This window comes from Bombina bombina, chromosome 4 (genome assembly GCF_027579735.1).
Source record: "Bombina bombina isolate aBomBom1 chromosome 4, aBomBom1.pri, whole genome shotgun sequence".
NCBI classification, from domain to species: domain Eukaryota; kingdom Metazoa; phylum Chordata; class Amphibia; order Anura; family Bombinatoridae; genus Bombina; species Bombina bombina.
In genome coordinates this window covers 703724472-703742396 of record NC_069502.1, presented here as the reverse complement: position 1 = coordinate 703742396, position 17925 = coordinate 703724472, and the positions used below count along the sequence as shown (strand labels likewise).

The 17925-nt window shown below is 40.1% G+C and overlaps 1 protein-coding gene across 3 annotated transcripts in view; it reads right to left on the bottom strand.

Moving 5' to 3' along the window:
• MAP3K5 (mitogen-activated protein kinase kinase kinase 5) overlaps positions 1-17925 on the bottom strand; it is a 690524-nt gene that overhangs the window by 156813 nt on the left and 515786 nt on the right. For all 3 annotated transcript variants that reach the window (XM_053710886.1, XM_053710887.1, XM_053710888.1), the window contains exons 19-20: positions 14618-14775; positions 13269-13446 (exon numbers count right to left, since the gene is read on the bottom strand). In XM_053710886.1, coding sequence (XP_053566861.1) covers positions 13269-13446; positions 14618-14775 — 336 coding nt within the window. The remainder of the gene's footprint in view (positions 1-13268; positions 13447-14617; positions 14776-17925) is intronic.

The window sequence follows — 17925 nt, the reverse complement described above, 5'->3', positions numbered from 1 at the left end:
GCCACAAACTGGTAATGCTTGTCCAGAAAGGCGAATCTTAGGAACCGATGATGTTCCTTGTGGATAGGAATATGTAGATACGCATCCTTTAAATCCACCGTGGTCATGAATTGACCTTCCTGGATGGTAGGAAGAATTGTCCGAATGGTTTCCATCTTGAACGATGGGACCTTGAGAAATTTGTTTAGGATCTTGAGATCCAAAATTGGCCTGAATGTTCCCTCTTTTTTGGGAACTATGAACAGATTGGAGTAAAACCCCATCCCTTGTTCTCCTAATGGAACAGGATGAATCACTCCCATTTTTAACAGGTCTTCTACACAATGTAAGAATGCCTGTCTTTTTATTTGGTCTGAAGACAATTGAGACCTGTGGAACCTTCCCCTTGGGGGTAGTTCCTTGAATTCCAGGAGATAACCTTGAGAAACTATTTCTAGCGCCCAAGGATCCTGAACATCTCTTGCCCAAGCCTGAGCGAAGAGAGAGAGTCTGCCCCCCACCAGATCCGGTCCCGGATCGGGGGCCAGCATCTCATGCTGTCTTGGTAGCGGTAGCGGGCTTCTTGGCCTGCTTACCTTTGTTCCAGCCTTGCATCGGTCTCCAGGCTGGCTTGGTTTGAGAAGAATTACCCTCTTGCTTAGAGGATGTAGAATTTGAGGCTGGTCCGTTTCTGCGAAAGGGACGAAAATTTGTTTTATTTTTAGCCTTAAAAGACCTATCCTGAGGAAGGGCGTGGCCCTTTCCCCCAGTGATGTCTGAAATAATCTCTTTCAAGTCAGGGCCAAACAGCGTTTTCCCCTTGAAAGGGATGTTAAGCAATCTGTTCTTGGAGGACACATCCGCTGACCAAGACTTCAGCCAAAGCGCTCTGCGCGCCACGATAGCAAAACCTGAATTTTTCGCCGCTAATCTAGCTAATTGCAAAGTGGCGTCTAAGGTAAAAGAGTTAGCCAACTTAAGTGCTTGAACTCTGTCCATAACCTCCTCATAAGAGGATGCTTGATTGAGCGACTTTTCTAGTTCCTCGAACCAGAAACACGCTGCTGTAGTGACAGGAACAATGCATGAAATTGGTTGTAGAAGGTAACCTTGCTGAACAAACATCTTTTTAAGCAAACCCTCTAATTTTTTATCCATAGGATCTTTAAAAGCACAACTATCTTCTATAGGGATAGTGGTGCGTTTGTTTAGAGTAGAAACCGCCCCCTCGACCTTGGGGACTGTCTGCCATAAGTCCTTCCTGGGGTCGACCATAGGAAATAATTTCTTAAATATAGGGGGAGGGACAAAAGGTATGCCGGGCCTTTCCCATTCTTTATTTACAATGTCCGCCACCCGCTTGGGTATAGGAAAAGCTTCGGGGGGCACCGGGACCTCTAGGAACCTGTCCATCTTACATAATTTCTCTGGAATGACCAAATTGTCACAATCATCCAGAGTAGATAACACCTCCTTAAGCAGAGCGCGGAGATGTTCCAATTTAAATTTAAATGTAATAACGTCAGGTTCAGCTTGTTGAGAAATTTTTCCTGAATCTGAAATTTCTCCCTCAGACAAGACCTCCCTAGCCCCTTCAGACTGGTGTAAGGGCATGTCAGAACCATTATCATCAGCGTCCTCATGCTCTTCAGTATCTAAAACAGAGCAGTCGCGCTTTCGCTGATAAGTGGGCATTTTGGCTAAAATGTTTTTAATAGAATTATCCATTACAGCCGTTAATTGTTGCATAGTAAGGAGGATTGGCGCACTAGATGCACTAGGGGCCTCCTGAGTGGGCAAGACTGGTGTAGACATGGAAGGGGATGATGCAGTACCATGCTTACTCCCCTCACTTAAGGAATCATTTTGGGCAACATTATTATCAGTGGCATCATTGTCCCTACTTTGTTTGTCACATTCATCACATATATTTAAATGGATAGGAACCTTGGCTTCCGAACATACAGAACATCGTCTATCTGATAGTTCAGACATGTTAATAGGCATAAACTTGATAACAAAGCACAAAAAACGTTTTAAAATAAAACCGTTACTGTCTCTTTAAATTTTAAACTGAACACACTTTTTTACTGAATATACGCAAAAGTATGAAGGAAATGTTCACCACAGTGTCATAAAGCCTGAAAAGTATTGCACACCAAATTTGAAAGCTTTAACTCTTAAAATAACGGAACCGGAGCAGTTTTTACATTTAACCCCTATACAGTCCCTGGTATCTGCTTTGCTGAGACCCAACCAAGCCCAGAGGGGAATACGATACCAAATGACGCCTTCAATAAGCTTTTTCAGTGGATCTGAGCTCCTCACACATGCATCTGCATGCCTTGCTTCTCAAAAACAACTGCGCATTAGTGGCGCGAAAATGAGGCTCTGCCTATGACTAGAAAAGGCCCCCAGTGAAAAAGGTGTCCAATACAGTGCCTGTCCGTGTTTTTAACAAAATTGCCAAGATTAAAATAACTCTCCAAAGTTATAAACCATTAAATATGCTTATATAGTAATCGTTTTGGCCCAGAAAAATGTCTACCAGTCTTTAAAGCCCTTGTGAAGCCCTTTTATTCTTATATTGAAAATTAAGAAAATGGCTTACCGGATCCCATAGGGAAAATGACAGCTTCCAGCATTACCAAGTCTTGTTAGAAATGTGTCATACCTCAAGCAGCCAAAGTCTGCTCACTGTTTCCCCCAACTGAAGTTAATTCCTCTCAACAGTCCTGTGTGGAAACAGCCATCGATTTTAGTAACGGTTGCTAAAATCATTTTCCTCTTACAAACAGAAATCTTCATCTCTTTTCTGTTTCAGAGTAAATAGTACATACCAGCACTATTTTAAAATAACAAACTCTTGATTGAAGAATAAAAACTACATTTAAACACCAAAAAACTCTGAGCCATCTCCGTGGAGATGTTGCCTGTGCAACGGCAAAGAGAATGACTGGGGAAGGCGGAGCCTAGGAGGGATCATGTGACCAGCTTTGCTGGGCTCTTTGCCATTTCCTGTTGGGGAAGAGAATATCCCACAAGTAAGGATGACGCCGTGGACCGGACACACCTATGTTGGAGAAATAAACGTTTTTTTTTTTTTTGTTTTTTTTTTTAATCACAGTCAAAGCACAATCTCACAGGTCTGCTGTGAGTGATTACCTCCCTCAAAGTAATTTTTGAAGACCCTTGAGCTCTGTAGAGACGATCCGGATCATGCAGGAAGAGAAACAGACTTTTGACTGAATTTTTGATGCGTAGCAAAAGCGCCAAAATAGGCCCCTCCCCCTCACTCACAGCAGTGAGGGAAGTTCAGTAAACTGTCTCAGATTAAAATAAACGATAGCCAAGTGGAAAAACAGTGCCCAAAAACAATTTTTCACCCAGTACCTCAGATATTTAAACAATTTAGCATGCCAGCAAAAAACGTTTAAAATCAAATATCATGAAATGTCATTAAACAGCCTGTTGCTAGACGTTCCCACTGCAAGTAAGGCTAAAAATTATATGCATATAGTATTACCCAGAGAAGTGCCATTCCCCAGAATACAGAAGTGTACACATATATACATAAACAGCCTGATAACAGTTGCTACTACTGCATTTAAGGCTGAACTTACATTATATTGGTATTGGCAGTATTTTCTCAGTCAATTCCATTCCTCAGAAAATAATATACTGCAACATACCTCTTTGCAGGTGAACCTGCCCGCTGTCCCCTGATCTGAAGTTTACCTCACTCCTCAGAATGGCCGAGAACAGCAAAATGAATTTTAGCTACGCCGGCTAAAATCATCCAAAAACTCAGGTAGATTCTTCTTCAAATTCTACCTGAGAAGGAACAACACACTCCGGTGCTGTTTTAAAATAACAAACTTTTGATTGAAGATATAAAAACGAAGTATAATCACCACAGTCCTCTCACACATCCTATCTATTAGTTGGGTGCAAGAGAATGACTGGGTGTGACGTAGAGGGGAGGAGCTATATAGCAGCTCTGCTTGGGTGATCCTCTTGCACTTCCTGTTGGGGAGGAGTTAATATCCCAGAAGTAATGATGACCCGTGGACTGACCACACTTAACAGGAGAAATAACAAACTTTTGATTGAAGATATAAAAACTAATTTTAATAACCACAGTCCTCTCACACGTCCTATCTATTAGTTAGGTGCAAGAGAATGACTGGGTATGACGTAGAGGGGAGGAGCTATATAGCAGCTCTGCTTGGGTGATCCTCTTGCACTTCCTGTTAGGGAGGAGATATAATCCCATAAGTAATGGATGACCCGTGGACTGACTACACTTAACAGGAGAAATATGTTTTTTAAACAGTCATAACAACTGAGCTCCTACTTTTGAAGCCTTTTGAGCCCTTCAGAGATGTCCTATAGCATGCAAGGGACTGCTGAGGGAAGCTGAATGTCACAGTTTGAAATTTTAACTGCACCAACTGTAACTTTTATACTATAACAGTGAAAAGCCTCAGGAAACTGTTTCTAGGCAAAAATAAAGCCAGCCATGTGGAAAAAAACTAGGCCCCAATAAGTTTTATCACCAAAGCATATATAAAAACGATTAAACATGCCAGCAAACATTTTATATTGCACATTAATCAGAGTATATACCTCTGATAGCAAGCCTGATACTAGTCGCTATTAAATCACTGTATTTAGGCTTTAACTTACATTAATCCGGTATCAGCAGCATTTTCTAGCAAATTCCATCCCTAGAAAAACTTAACTGCACATACCTTATTGCAGGATACCCTGCACGCCATTCTCCCTCTGAAGTTACCTCACTCCTCAGACATATGTGAGAACGGCAGTGGATCTTAGTTACTTCTGCTAAGATCATAGAAAAACGCAGGCAGATTCTTCTTCTAAATGCTGCCTGAGATAAAAATAGTACACTCCGGTACCATTTAAAAACAATAAACTTTTGATTGAAGAAAAAACTAACTATATTTTACCACTTTCCTCTAACTACCTCCAGCTATGTTGAGAGCTTGCAAGAGAATGACTGGAAATGGCAGTTAGGGGAGGAGCTATATAGCAGCTCTGCTGTGGGTGATACTCTTGCAACTTCCTGTTGGGAAGGAGAATATCCCACAAGTAATGGATGATCCGTGGACTGGATACACCTAACAAGAGAAAAAGAAAGCGGGAGGTACCTATTTACCAGGAACCACAACCTGAACAAAACCTTCCTGCCAAAAGCTGCCTCAGTTGAGGCAAATACATCAAATGATAAACATATTGAAAGTGTGCAAAGACAACCAAATTGCAGCCTTGCAAATGTGCTCTTGTTTGGAAAAAAAATTAAGAGCCTGAAAATAACACCTAAAGCCATGACTACATCGAGATGGAGTCATAATCTTTCTTGCAAATATTTGATATTTGAACATAAGGAAAAAGCTAGATTAGTATGTTCTAAAAAGAATATCTAAGATAAAAAGAAACAAAGGATCTAAACTCGCTTTGTCCTGAGAAAAACACCTGGTACAAGGGATCACAAAAAAGAACTGATATTGCAGAGATGGACCTCACAGTTATGATGACTAACAGAAAACGTAACCTTCACAAAAACCCACTGTAGGACCGAAAAAGTAAGAGGTTTAACAGGGAGAAAATGACATAAATCCTAAATCTCAGTAAAACAGGAGACTGCCAACATTACAGATATAGAAGTCCTCTGTGACTGAGTAAATTATACATTATGACAATAAAATTAAAGTGAATGTAAATTTTTATGATAAAGTGCCCGGTTTTTAAAAATTCGATCAAAAACAGGGGCACTTTAATTCATCTGCTGCATCGCTTCCTCCGCCCGTCGCAAAGCCTCATCCTGGGTCTAAAATGAGAAATCCGGCTTCCTCCAATCACGGCTTTAAATCAGACACTGATTCCACTGGGGGGAAGCCGTGATTGGAGGATGACCGATCCGTCATTTCTGATGTATGAAGAGGCTTGCGACAACCGGGGGAATCTGGAGCGGTTGTGAAGATTAAAAGGTAAGTATTATCACAACACGAGTGAAATGTAAATTTTGATGAATTAAAGTGCCCCTGTTTTTAATCAAATTTTAAAAAAACGGGCACTTACATTCACTTTAAGCAGCTTAAAAAATAAATAAATCTGTATGTGATACACCTTTAAGGTGCATCCCGCCCTCAATAAGAACTTCCCTTTAAAAGGGGTTGGGTGCTGATCATCAGTGCCTGAAAATTTTGTTGCTAACTTGTGAAGCTCATTCTTAAGCTAAGTTTTGTGCTGTTATTTGAATTCAACTTATTCCTTGTTGTTAAACTTTAAACTTCCTCCTTGGACTGCCACTTTGATCTAATTATTTCAACAGTGTTTAGGAGTTTCTGAACTTTACGTTTGTGAGTTTATCCGCATCTTACTATCCGGTATTGGACCGGCCGGATCTACTTTCCTTACCGCGACCGGAAGTTGCACTCGCACCGAAGCCTCTGCAAACACCAGGTACGCCACATCGTAGCTCAGCTCCGCTATTTGTAATTCTTATCTTGCCTCTTTCGTGACCACTTGTGCTGCCTGACGCCATCCTGATTTATTACACCGTTCGTGTGTTTTCTGTCTGCAACATATGGATGAATGACTTGTATATATTTTAGAGCTGTTTGTTGTGTGAGTGCGTGAAGACTAAAGGGGACATCATCCTGAGATATTGCAACAAATGTTTAATGTGCTGCAACATTATACTACATAAAGTTTCTATATTATTCCTTTTGGCAACTCAGTGTAAACTCAGTCTGTTTACATTGATATATATTGAATTATATTCATCATAAATAAACTGACTCACTTCTGGAATTAATCAGGTTTTTACAAGAATTAGACTCCTGTTTGATTTTCTAAAGAGTTACAATTCCAATAATTAACACACTTCTATTTCAAACCATCACATAATTTTCAGGCCAAAACAAAGTGTTAATTGGAATTATAACTAAAAATGACTCCTGAGGAAATAGAAACCCAATTTAACAGCATAGAACAAAAACTTGATTATTTGGCACATGCCTTAACTGAGGTGCAAGCAGAAAATATAGCCATTAAGACTGTACTTAAAGATTACATGGCTGCAAAGAGCAGTGAGGTACCTGAACCACACATACAGTATCCTCAACCTTTCTCTGGTAAGAGACAAGACTTTAGGGATTTTAAAACAGCCTGTCACTTGCTTTTTTTCTCTGCGCCCACGTACATACCACTCGAACCGTATAAAGGTTTGCACTACCATATCATTTTTACAAGGAGAGCCTAGGACATGGGCTAACCGGTATTATGAGAATAACGATCCCATACTAGATTCCTTACAAGATTTTTTCCAGGCTATGGCTAATCTGTATGAGGACCCAGACACTCAAATCCTAGCAGAAACAAAACTGCGCTCCTTAAGACAAGGGAAGCGGACAGTGGAGGAGTATACTACTGATTTCCAAATGTGGGCAGTAGACTCCCAATGGAATCAGATCAGTTTAAAAAATCAGTTTAGGCTGGGTTTGTCTGAGACTCTGAAAGATGAGCTCTCCAGACAAGAATTACCAGATAGTCTCTCAGGTCTTATAAAACTGAGTACTTCAATTGATAGAAGACTCAGGGAGAGGCGTGCGGAGAAGGCCACATATGATTACACACCTAAAAGATCTATCACTTATACCACCCACACAGAGAGATCTACCTCTAACCCCGTGCCCATGGAGATAGGAGTAATAAAAGGTCCTCTTTCGGAGGAAGAAAAAACAAGGAGAAGATTGGAAAACTTATGTCTATATTGTGGTAAAAAGGAGCATAATGTATCTAATTGTCCACTTCTCCAAAGACAAAGGAAGGGTAAGCAAAATAAACCTTTTAATATATGTCTTATAACAGAAACTTTGCAATTGACTTTGATTCTCTCATTACAGTGGGATCAGGAAAATACCCAATGCAGGGCGCTGATTGATTCTGGTGCTTCCGGAAATTATATTGATTCGTTATATGTTGTAAATAATAAAATACCCCTTGTGTGCAAGCAAAACCCTGTCTATGTTAAATCTATTGATGGAACCTTAATCAAAAAAGGTCCAATCACACATCAAACCATACCACTATTAACCACATTAAAGGAAGGTCACACTGAGTATGTTAGTTATGACGTCATACCCATTGCCCTTCACACTATCATTCTGGGGTATTCTTGGCTGCAAAAACACAATCCAGACATAGATTGGAAACATTCACAAATTAAGTTAAGATCTAATTATTGTTTGACTACATGTTTTCCCCAAAGTGTAAGATCCATCTCTGCTGAGATGGAGGTTGTCCCAGAACTCTATCAGGATTTGGCAGAGGTATTCAATCTCGTGGAGGCAGAAAATCTGCCTCCACATAGGACTTTCGACTGCCCTATAGATCTCATCCCAGGAGCAGTTATACCCCATGGGAAAATTTACCCATTATCTCAAAGTGAATTAACATTTTTAAGAGCTTATCTGGATGATAATCTGAGAAAAGGGTTTATCTCCCATTCTGCATCCCCTGCAGCTGCAGGGATGTTTTTGGTAAAAAATAAAGATGGCACATTGAGACCAATAATTGATTATAGAGCTTTGAATGCTGTTACTGTCAAAAATAGGTACCCACTCCCATTAATACCCGAATTGATAGAACGTCTAAAGGGTGCCACTGTTTACACAAAATTAGACCTTAAAGGAGCGTATAATCTCATACGTATAAAGGAGGGAGATGAATGGAAGACCGCTTTCCGCACGAGGTATGGCCTCTTCCAGTATAACGTCATGCCTTTTGGACTCAGTAACGCTCCGGCGACGTTCCAGCATTTTATAAATGAAATCTTTCATGATCTAATGGATACATGTGTTATTATCTATTTAGATGATATACTGATTTACTCTAAGACACAGCTGGAACACGAAAAACATGTAAGATGGGTTCTAACACGGTTGAAAGAACATAAATTGTACGCTAAAAAAGAAAAATGTCTATTTCATGTCAATAGAATTAAATTTTTAGGGTATATTATTACCCCTGATCAGATACAAATGGATCCCGAAAAAATCTCTGCAATATTACAATGGCCAATACCCTCAACCACACGTGCACTTCAACGATTCATAGGATTTGCTAACTATTATCGAAAATTTATTAGTAATTTTTCAGATATAGTTAAACCGTTAACCCAACTTACGAGTAAAAAACAACGATATAAATGGACTGAAGAAGCCCAGAGAGCATTTGATGTTTTAAAACAAAACTTCAGCTCAGCCCCTTTATTGCATATGCCAGATCCACAGTTACAATATATTGTGGAGGTGGATGCCTCTACTTCAGGGATTGGGGCTGTTCTTTCCCAATATAACAAGGAAAAAACAATAATCTCACCTATTGCTTACTACTCTAGAAGATTCACCTCTGCAGAAAATAACTATGGTATAGGTGATAAAGAATTGCTGGCTATAAAAGTATCACTAGAACAGTGGAGACATTTATTGGAAGGCACTAACGAGCCATTTTTAATCTATACCGACCATAAGAACCTCCAATACCTTCAGCAGAGTAAAACCTTATCAGCAAGACAAATGAGATGGTCGTTGTTTTTAGACAGGTTTAATTTTTTGATAACCTACAGACCTGGGGTACTAAATACAAAAGCTGATGCTCTCTCCAGATTTCACGAGCAAACTCCTGTAGATGCACTTAATCCTATTATTCCTCTTGACAAATTTATAGGAATCTTAACACCTATTGAGATAAGGATTAAACAAGCCTTAAAGAAGGAACCTATTCCACCAAAGTCCTGTATGAAAGATACTAAGACTGGATTATTTTATCATAAAACCAAACTATACGTACCTACCGCGTTAAGGAAACAAATTCTTCATCACACCCATGATATACCTTTAGCAGGTCATAGTGGTATACAAAAAACTATAGAAAGAACTAGAAGAACATTTTGGTGGCCACAAATGGATCAGTCCATACATACGTATGTTCAGTCTTGTGACACTTGCGCAAGAAATAAAATAGACCATAGAGGTCCGATAGGTTTACTATCTCCTCTGCCCGTTCCTGATAGACCCTGGGAAACTATTTCTATGGATTTCATAGTAGACTTACCCAAATCCCAAAACTACAACACCATATTAGTGGTAGTGGACCACTTAACTAAGTTAGGACACTTTATACCGTTAAAAGGATTACCATCAGCATATACTACTGCTAACACTTTTATACGACATATAGTGAAATTACATGGGTTACCAAAAAATATAATAACTGATAGGGGTACACAGTTCACTTCATCTTTTTGGAGGTCCTTATGTAAGAAGTTACACATAAACCCTAAGTTCTCTACTGCTTTCCACCCACAGACTAATGGGTTAACGGAAAGATTGAATCAAACTTTAGAGCAGTATTTGCGCTGCTACATAGCTCACCAACAAGATGATTGGCTGTCATATCTCCCCATGGCAGAATTCGCTTATAACAATTCTGTTTCTTCCACCACCAAGGTAACACCATTCTATGCAACTTATGGTTTCCATCCCACAACCATACCTTTATCCAATATCGAAGTGAATTCCCCTGCAGCTACTGATTATTCCACTCAATTGCAAGAACGATTAGATGCAGTAAAGTTACATCTCTCTGAAGCTAAGACCTCACAGAGACATTACTATGATTTACATCATAGACCTGCTCCTAAGTATCAAGTAGGGGACAAAGTGTTATTATCGACGAAACATCTTAGGTTACGTGTACCTACAAAGAAACTGGCTAACCAGTTTTCAGGTCCTTTTGTCATTGACAAAATATTGAATCCTTCAACTGTACACCTGAAGTTACCTACTCATTATAAGTTTAATCCAACATTTCATGTGTCACTTGTAAAACCATATCAAGCATCTAAAGTTTCAACTACTCAGGATACTAACCCTATTCAGGTAGATAGCCAAGAGGAATTTGAGATTGAGAAGATATTGGATTCCAGATTGAGAGGTGGTCAGTTGGAATATTTCCTAAAATGGAAGGGTTATGGTCCTGAAGAAAATACGTGGATAAGGGACACTGAGGTCCACGCTCCACGCCTTATCCGTGCTTTTCATCGTCGTTATCCTCTTAAAGCTTCTGCCGTTGCTTTAGGGGGGCCTTGAGGGGGGGAGTGTGTGATACACCTTTAAGGTGCATCCCGCCCTCAATAAGAACTTCCCTTTAAAAGGGGTTGGGTGCTGATCATCAGTGCCTGAAAATTTTGTTGCTAACTTGTGAAGCTCATTCTTAAGCTAAGTTTTGTGCTGTTATTTGAATTCAACTTATTCCTTGTTGTTAAACTTTAAACTTCCTCCTTGGACTGCCACTTTGATCTAATTATTTCAACAGTGTTTAGGAGTCTCTGAACTTTACGTTTGTGAGTTTATCCGCATCTTACTATCCGGTATTGGACCGGCCGGATCTACTTTCCTTACCGCGACCGGAAGTCGCACTCGCACCGAAGCCTCTGCAAACACCAGGTACGCCACATCGTAGCTCAGCTCCGCTATTTGTAATTCTTATCTTGCCTCTTTCGTGACCACTTGTGCTGCCTGACGCCATCCTGATTTATTACACCGCTCGTGTGTTTTCTGTCTGCAACATATGGATGAATGACTTGTATATATTTTAGAGCTGTTTGTTGTGTGAGTGCGTGAAGACTAAAGGGGACATCATCCTGAGATATTGCAACAAATGTTTAATGTGCTGCAACATTATACTACATAAAGTTTCTATATTATTCCTTTTGGCAACTCAGTGTAAACTCAGTCTGTTTACATTGATATATATTGAATTATATTCATCATAAATAAACTGACTCACTTCTGGAATTAATCAGGTTTTTACAAGAATTAAACTCCTGTTTGATTTTCTAAAGAGTTACAATTCCAATAATTAACACACTTCTATTTCAAACCATCACACTGTATGTACACAAATAGTCTATGTAAGATAAGAATGTGCTGTGGGACCTAAGCTGCCGTGAACTGGCTATGGAGTAACTGTACCCTTTGTACCCTGTGGGCTGTGTGAGACATGCTGGTACTTACCCAGCAAATGTCCCCTCCACTGTTCTTACCCCTATTCCTGAGGATACAGCAGATAGTCCATCCTGTACTGTAATTTACAGTAGTGGTTATACTGAGGGAGAACATCATCATGGTTACACAGTGACAGTCTTGTGATCACAACTCCAGAGAGAAGATTTACATTGGACAGCCAGTACTCTCCGTTATCCCTCTCTTCCAGGAACTATCCATTGAGGGAATATTTTTGAATAAAATCATGACCACCTCTAGCTTCACCTTGCTCCTAGCTAGGCAAAGAAAATACTGGGAGGGTCAGAGAAGTAGGAGGGATAATAAAACTCTCTTGCATGGTGTCTTTGCCCCCTCCTGGTGGCCATGTGATAAATTCCAAACAATAATGAATTTTGTGGACTATCACCACCATTAGAAAGAAAGAATGCTATTGACGTATAAATGTAATGCCCAAAGTCATAATTAGCTGTTTTTATATATATTTAACAAAAGCCAAAACAATGTAAAAAATATGAAAATACAAAAAAAACTATTATTTAGTCATTATTATGTCTCTGCATCTTCACTCCAATTCTCATGATCATTCAGACAGTGAAAAGATTTTCCAATCATAAAATGTTTCCACCCAACTTTTACATTTTCATAGTTACAAATGCTATATTTCATTTTCATTAGTTCTAACCTCTTCAATATTTAATAGACATTTAGCCAGATGAATTTAGATCTTTTCTGTATCTCGCCTCTCACTGAAGGTATCAAAGGACACTCTCAAGAGGGTTTTCATGGGTGTACCTCTGGACTGTTCTAAAGTTTTCTAAAGCATTAATATGATGATATGATTTTGCATAAAAGTAGTTTGCGTGCTGCATCATACTTTAACAACATATAAAAAGGCTTTAAAACTATTTTTTGAAAGCAGAGATTGGCATCTCTTACACAACTACCATATCCTGTTCTCAGAGCTTACTTAGCTGCTGATTGGTTCATCTAGTCTCATGCACAGGGTTTCATGTCCCTTTAAAGTTCCCTACTATGCAGAAATGGTAAGCAGATAGAGAGACAGGTAGATAAATAGATTAGATAGATGATAGATAGATATAGATAGATACAGATAGATAAATTGATAGAGCTGTGTGTGGTAGCATCCTTATATTACACACAAGCAGTGTCTCTGAAGTGTTTGCTTACCTGTTAGTTTAAGATTGGACTTGCGTTTCTTGCTAGAGACTCTCAAGAACTCATCAATAAGTAGCTCAGTAGCTGCTGCTCGCTTCACAGGATCTGGCTCAAAACATTGCAACAAAAAGGCCTTTGCCTCTGCAGACATTGATTCTGGGATTTCTGGATGTATTTTGAACATGCCAACCTATTACACAGAAAACAATCCAATGAAGGTCAACGGCAAAATTAGGACAGATGTTTGTTTTATGAGTTCTATAAAGAGACCCTGGAAATAAATGGTTTAGCAATATATCTCACAAAAATTTGCTTTTAAAGGGACAGTAAGCTATAATTTTCTCTGTTTACCAATCCAATTGCTGACCTTTTTAGTGCTACTTTATTCATTTCTAAATATGGAAAGCAGCTATTTGTTTATCTATACCCGTAAAGTAACAAATTCACATATTTCCTCCCATCTGCCCAAACAGTAAAGTAATGTGCTGTCACTGGGGAATATGACTAATCAAAAGCTGCATTGCCCACCCAATTGGCTTAAAGCGGAGCTCAATGTCATTGTGTTGATGCTGGAATATGACACTGAAGATGGGGTTATGCTCGACACTGTGAACAATAACTCAAAAAGGCTGTTTAGAAGGGTTTAATGGTGCAACAGTGGATAGCGGTCCATCTTCAGTGGCCTTTTATTTATATAACAGGCAGCTGGGCTATGGGAGTGTCTAATCTCAGAGCCCAGTGTACCCAATTCTGAGGAAGACCCCGACACTTATAATTAAAAGCTGTATGTCTTCATCCAAGAGTATTAGTGAATATGGTTTTTATTAGCTTTGGTATGAGGGTATTGATTTAATTTTATATCTAATATTAATTTGTTAAATTTGTTTCTTTCATAGTTATATTGAGTTTAGTGGTTTCATTAATTAGGAGGGGATGATTTGGTTAGAGGGGTATTTAAGGTGGGATCTAGTTTAGAAGGGGGGACTTTTTTTTTATATTTGCTGGTATGGGGTCCTGGGTTGTAGTGATCAGGTTTATTTGTAGTGAGTGTGTTTAAACTACATTATAGGGGCTACAATGCTGGTACCTTTTTAACATGGGTATCAGTGTCATAGTGAATTGAGACAGAAACTTCCTGACAGGCTATTTCTAATGACCAGCTGCCAGGTCCCACTAATATTTAGTGACTGCAAGTGTTCACTAAACAGTATTATCTGGTCACTAAAATGGACGCGTTACACCAGAAATAACAAGAGCTAGGCCTAAGTGAGTAAACAAAAAACATAGAACACAGAATTACCCTCAAGGGTGCCCCATGGCAAATTCATTTTGCTAAGTATGATCTCTTTATGTAAACACACCTTAAACATGGCAGCTTGTGGTTCTCCCAATTCATAAAATGGAGGTTTTCCTGTTGCCATCTCAATGACTGTGCATCCCAGAGACCAAATATCTGCAGGCTTCCCATATCCCCTTGGTCCTTTGTCTATTATTTCTGGTGCCATATACTGAAGCGTGCCTGAAACACAACACTGCCAGGTCAAAGAAAAATACCATATAAAGCTATAAAACAGATGAGCTAGGTATAACAATAAAGGGACATTAAACCCCAAAAAATTATTTCATGATTCAGATAGAGAATACAATTTTAAACAACATTCCAATTTACTTCTATTTTCTAATTTGCTTCATTCTTTAGATATCCTTTGTTAAAGAAATAGCAATGCACGTGGGTGAGCCAATCACATGAGGCATCTATGTGCAGCCACCAATCAGCAGCTACTGAGCCTATCTAGATAGGCTTTTCAGGAAGGAATATCAAGAGAATGAAGCAAATTAGATAATAGAAGTAAATTAGAATGTTGTTTAAAATGATATTCTCTATCTGAATCATGAAATAACATTTTTGGGTTTAATGTCCCTTTAAAGTGACATGTTATTATTAAACAAATGATCAACTATGTGTTTAACCCCTGCAAAAGCATTAAAGGCATGGAAAAGGTTAAGCACCAAGGGGTACCCCAAAGCTATTTCCAGTGAGGACATGACCAGTGATTGGAGGATACTTATGCAGTGTATATAGAAGCAGCAATGCATTGTGCGCTGTAGTGCAACTTTGACTATGCATAGTTAGTAATGTGCATGTATTCATTACGTTACAATGTACCTTTAATATGAAGATGGATAATGTCTACTAATTTTTAATACAATGATCAATTTGCAGAAGAAAGATCAAATTATTTTAAATTCTGTATTTTTTTTTGTAACATTGTACTGTACATTTTTTAGATACTTTTACACTTTTGCAGAGGTCACTACCATATTTGTAAAAACCCTCTTTCAACCTCAGCTAGTTAGTATTATTGTCATGTAAAATCTATCATTTTGATATTGCATATTAATCACAAGTCTGTGCTATATTATATAGGCATAAAATTGATCATGTGTATTGACATATATTCATGTACACACACACATATATATCCTATATAATAAAAGGCCAGGTATGTTTGTCAGATGCAGTCATGCGCAGTAGAGACTGCATGAGGACAAACATACCTGGCCTTGAGCAGCAGAGAAAGCTGTGGAGGGGGCGTGGCCAGACGGGAGCGACGTGACAGCGGCGTTACCGGGCATGTCTTGATGGGGGCGTATTCGGGTGTGTCGTGACGAGTGGGCGTGCGGGGGAAAAAGCAACTGAGGGGAGAGAGCAAAAGAGAGGAGGGGGTGAGAGAGAGCAAAAGAGAGGAGGGGGTGAGAGAGAGCAAAAGAGAGGAGGGAGAGAGAGCAAAAGAGAGGAGGGAGAGAGAGCAAAAGAGAGGGGGGAAAGAGAGCAAAAGAGAGGGGGGAAAGAGAAAGATAGCAAAAGAGAGGGGGAGAGAGGGAGAGAAAAGAGAGGGGGGAGAGAGAGAGCAAAAGAGAGGAGGGGGAGAGAGAGAGAGCAAAAGAGAGGAGGAAAGAGAGAGCAAAAGAGGGAGGAAAGAGAGAGCAAAAGAGAGGGGGAGAGAGAGAGGGAGCAAAAGAGAGGGGAGAGAGAGCAAAAGAGATGGGGGGAGAGAGAGCAAAAGAGAGGAGGATAGAGAGCAAAAGAGAGGAGAGAGCAAAAGAGAGGGGGAGAGAGAGAGCAAAAGAGAGGTGGTGAGAAAGCAAAAGAGGAGGGAGAGAGAGAGCAAAAGAGAGGGGAGAGAGAGCGCAAAAGAGGGGCGAGAGAGCAAAAGAGAGGTGGGAGAGAGAGCAAAAGCGGGAGTAGAGAGAGAGCAAAAGCGGGAGGAGAGAGAGAGCAAAAGAGGGAAGAGAGAGAGCAAAAGTGGGGAGAGAGAGAGCAAAAGAGGAAAGAGAGAGCATAAAAGAGGGGAGAGAGAGCATAAAAGAGGGGAAAGAGAGCAAAAGAGAGGGAGAAGGGGCAAAAGAGAGGGAGAGAGAGAGCAAAAGAGGGGGAGAGAGAGAGAGTAAAAGAGGGGGAGAGAGAGAGTAAAAGAGGGGGGAGAGAGAGCAAAAAAGAGGGGGGAGAGAGAGCAAAAGAGAGCGGGGAAAGAAAGGGAGCAAAAGAGAGGGAGAGAGAGAGAGCAAAAGAGAGGGAGGAGAGAGATCAAAAAAGGGGGAGAAGAGGGAGGAGAGAGAGAGCAAAAGAGGAAAGAGGGGAGAGAGAGCAAAAAAGAGGGGAGAGAGAGCGTTAAAGAGTGGGGAGAGAGCAAAAGAGGGGGGAGAGAGAAAGAGCAAAAGAGAGGAGAAGATAGAAAGAGAGCAAAAGAGAGGGGAGATGGGGGAGAGAGAGCGCAAAAGAGAGGGGGAGAGAGAGCGCAAAAGAGAGGGGGAGAAAGAGCGCAAAAGAGAGGGGGGAGAGAGAGCGTTAAAGAGAGGGGAGAGAGAGCGCAAAAAAGAGGAGGGAGAGAGAAAGGGGTGAGACTGAACTTAACAAAATTGGCCCGTGTACACGGGCTTTAGGACTAGTGTGTATATATATATATATATATATATATATATATATATATATATATATATATATATATATATATATATATTATTAATCAGTATTAATATGTAGTTATTAACTAGTGTTGTTTGTCAGTATATAATTGCTTACAGTCAAGTTTTTATACTTTAACAATATAATTCATATTTTGTTATTATGGTATTAAGGGTCCCCAACATAGCTGCATAAATTCTATCATTACATTATTGGTATAAATATCCACAAATATTCCAATGTTATTCATACATGGTTCCAGTAAGTCTCTTAGTCTATAAACATTAGTGGGGTTCAACCTTGGTTAACGGTCAAATAGAGACACTGGGGCACATGTATCAAGCTCCGAATGGAGCTTGATGCCCCGTGTTTCTGGCGAGCCTGCAGGCTCGCCAGAAACAGCAGTTATGAAGCAGCGGTCACAAAGACCGCTGCTCCATAACCTGTCCGCCTGCTCTGAGCAGGTGGACGCACATCGCCGGAAATCAACCCGATCGAGTACGATCGGGTTGATTGACACCCCCCCTGCTGGCGGCCTATTGGCCGCGAGTCTGCAGGGGGCGGCGTTGCACCAGCTGCTGGTGCAATGCTGAATACAGCGAGCGTATTGCTCGCCGTATTCAGCGAGGTCTGTCGGACCTGATCAGCACTGTCGGATCAGGTCCGCCAGACCTTGATAAATATGCCCCACTGACCTGTTTT